This window comes from Sphaeroforma arctica (genome assembly GCF_001186125.1).
Source record: "Sphaeroforma arctica JP610 unplaced genomic scaffold supercont1.198, whole genome shotgun sequence".
NCBI classification, from domain to species: domain Eukaryota; class Ichthyosporea; order Ichthyophonida; genus Sphaeroforma; species Sphaeroforma arctica.
Window position 1 is genome coordinate 13,800 of NW_014040360.1, and position 793 is coordinate 14,592.

The 793-nt window shown below is 42.2% G+C and overlaps 1 protein-coding gene across 1 annotated transcript in view; it reads right to left on the reverse strand.

The window, feature by feature from the left end:
• The window catches only part of SARC_03749 (hypothetical protein), a 7,698-nt gene extending 7,147 nt beyond the window's left edge, over positions 1 to 551 (reverse strand). Inside the window, exon 1 of the mRNA XM_014302442.1 lies at positions 450 to 551. Within this exon, the coding sequence (XP_014157917.1) occupies positions 450 to 464 (15 nt within the window). The 5' untranslated portion in view covers positions 465 to 551. The remainder of the gene's footprint in view (positions 1 to 449) is intronic.
• Positions 552 to 793: the final 242 nt, after the last annotated feature.

Here is a 793-nt window from a genome sequence, read left to right on the forward strand (position 1 = left end):
TTCACTTCTCGGTATTTGTTGTTCGACTACAATCATAACCATTCCGTGCATTCCTCGCACTCCGCAAATGATAGCTGTGCATTATCGCTAAAAATGTATCTACTACCTCTGATAATGATGTTAAGGGTTACTAGTCTTTTGCATCCTGAGCGAGCGGCAGAGCCCATTTCCGACTACGATGTGAAAGTCTTTTCTGTTATCGAGTACAACATGGACGGCAGCGTTATTTAGAAACCCGCGTTCGCCCTCCCTCCGTAATATGGTAGTAGTTAGTAATTTATAAAACTAGGGACAAATCAGATATATATGCTAGTAAACCCCCGTCACCCGTCAATCTACGCGTTGGTGTTCGATGCAGAGCGATTGGTCACCTTGTGTGTGAGTCGCTACATCATAACTACTAAGCTTGCAGTGCGATAGGTAGTCAAGAGACATCTTCACAAACATACCTTGGTACGTGACATAATTCGCAGTCACTGTTGTTTAATGAACTCCTGAATGTATGTATTTATTGAAAATGGGGCCTATTTACACAAGCTGCTATGTAGTCTCTCAAGTCACAGAGAGAGACTGACTTGATATATTGCGACACAGTCACACAGTCACACAGTCGTCAAGGCATAGCCTCGCATCAATCGAGTCACAACTAGGTACGACAAAAAGGGGTTTTTTAAGGAAGCTGTGCTTTTTTTTGGTTGATAATTCGCCCGCCAAAATATCTTATCCAATCAGAACATAATATCTGATTTTGGCTACTCTCAGGGTTTAGCGTTGCAATCAGTTTTTACCAAGC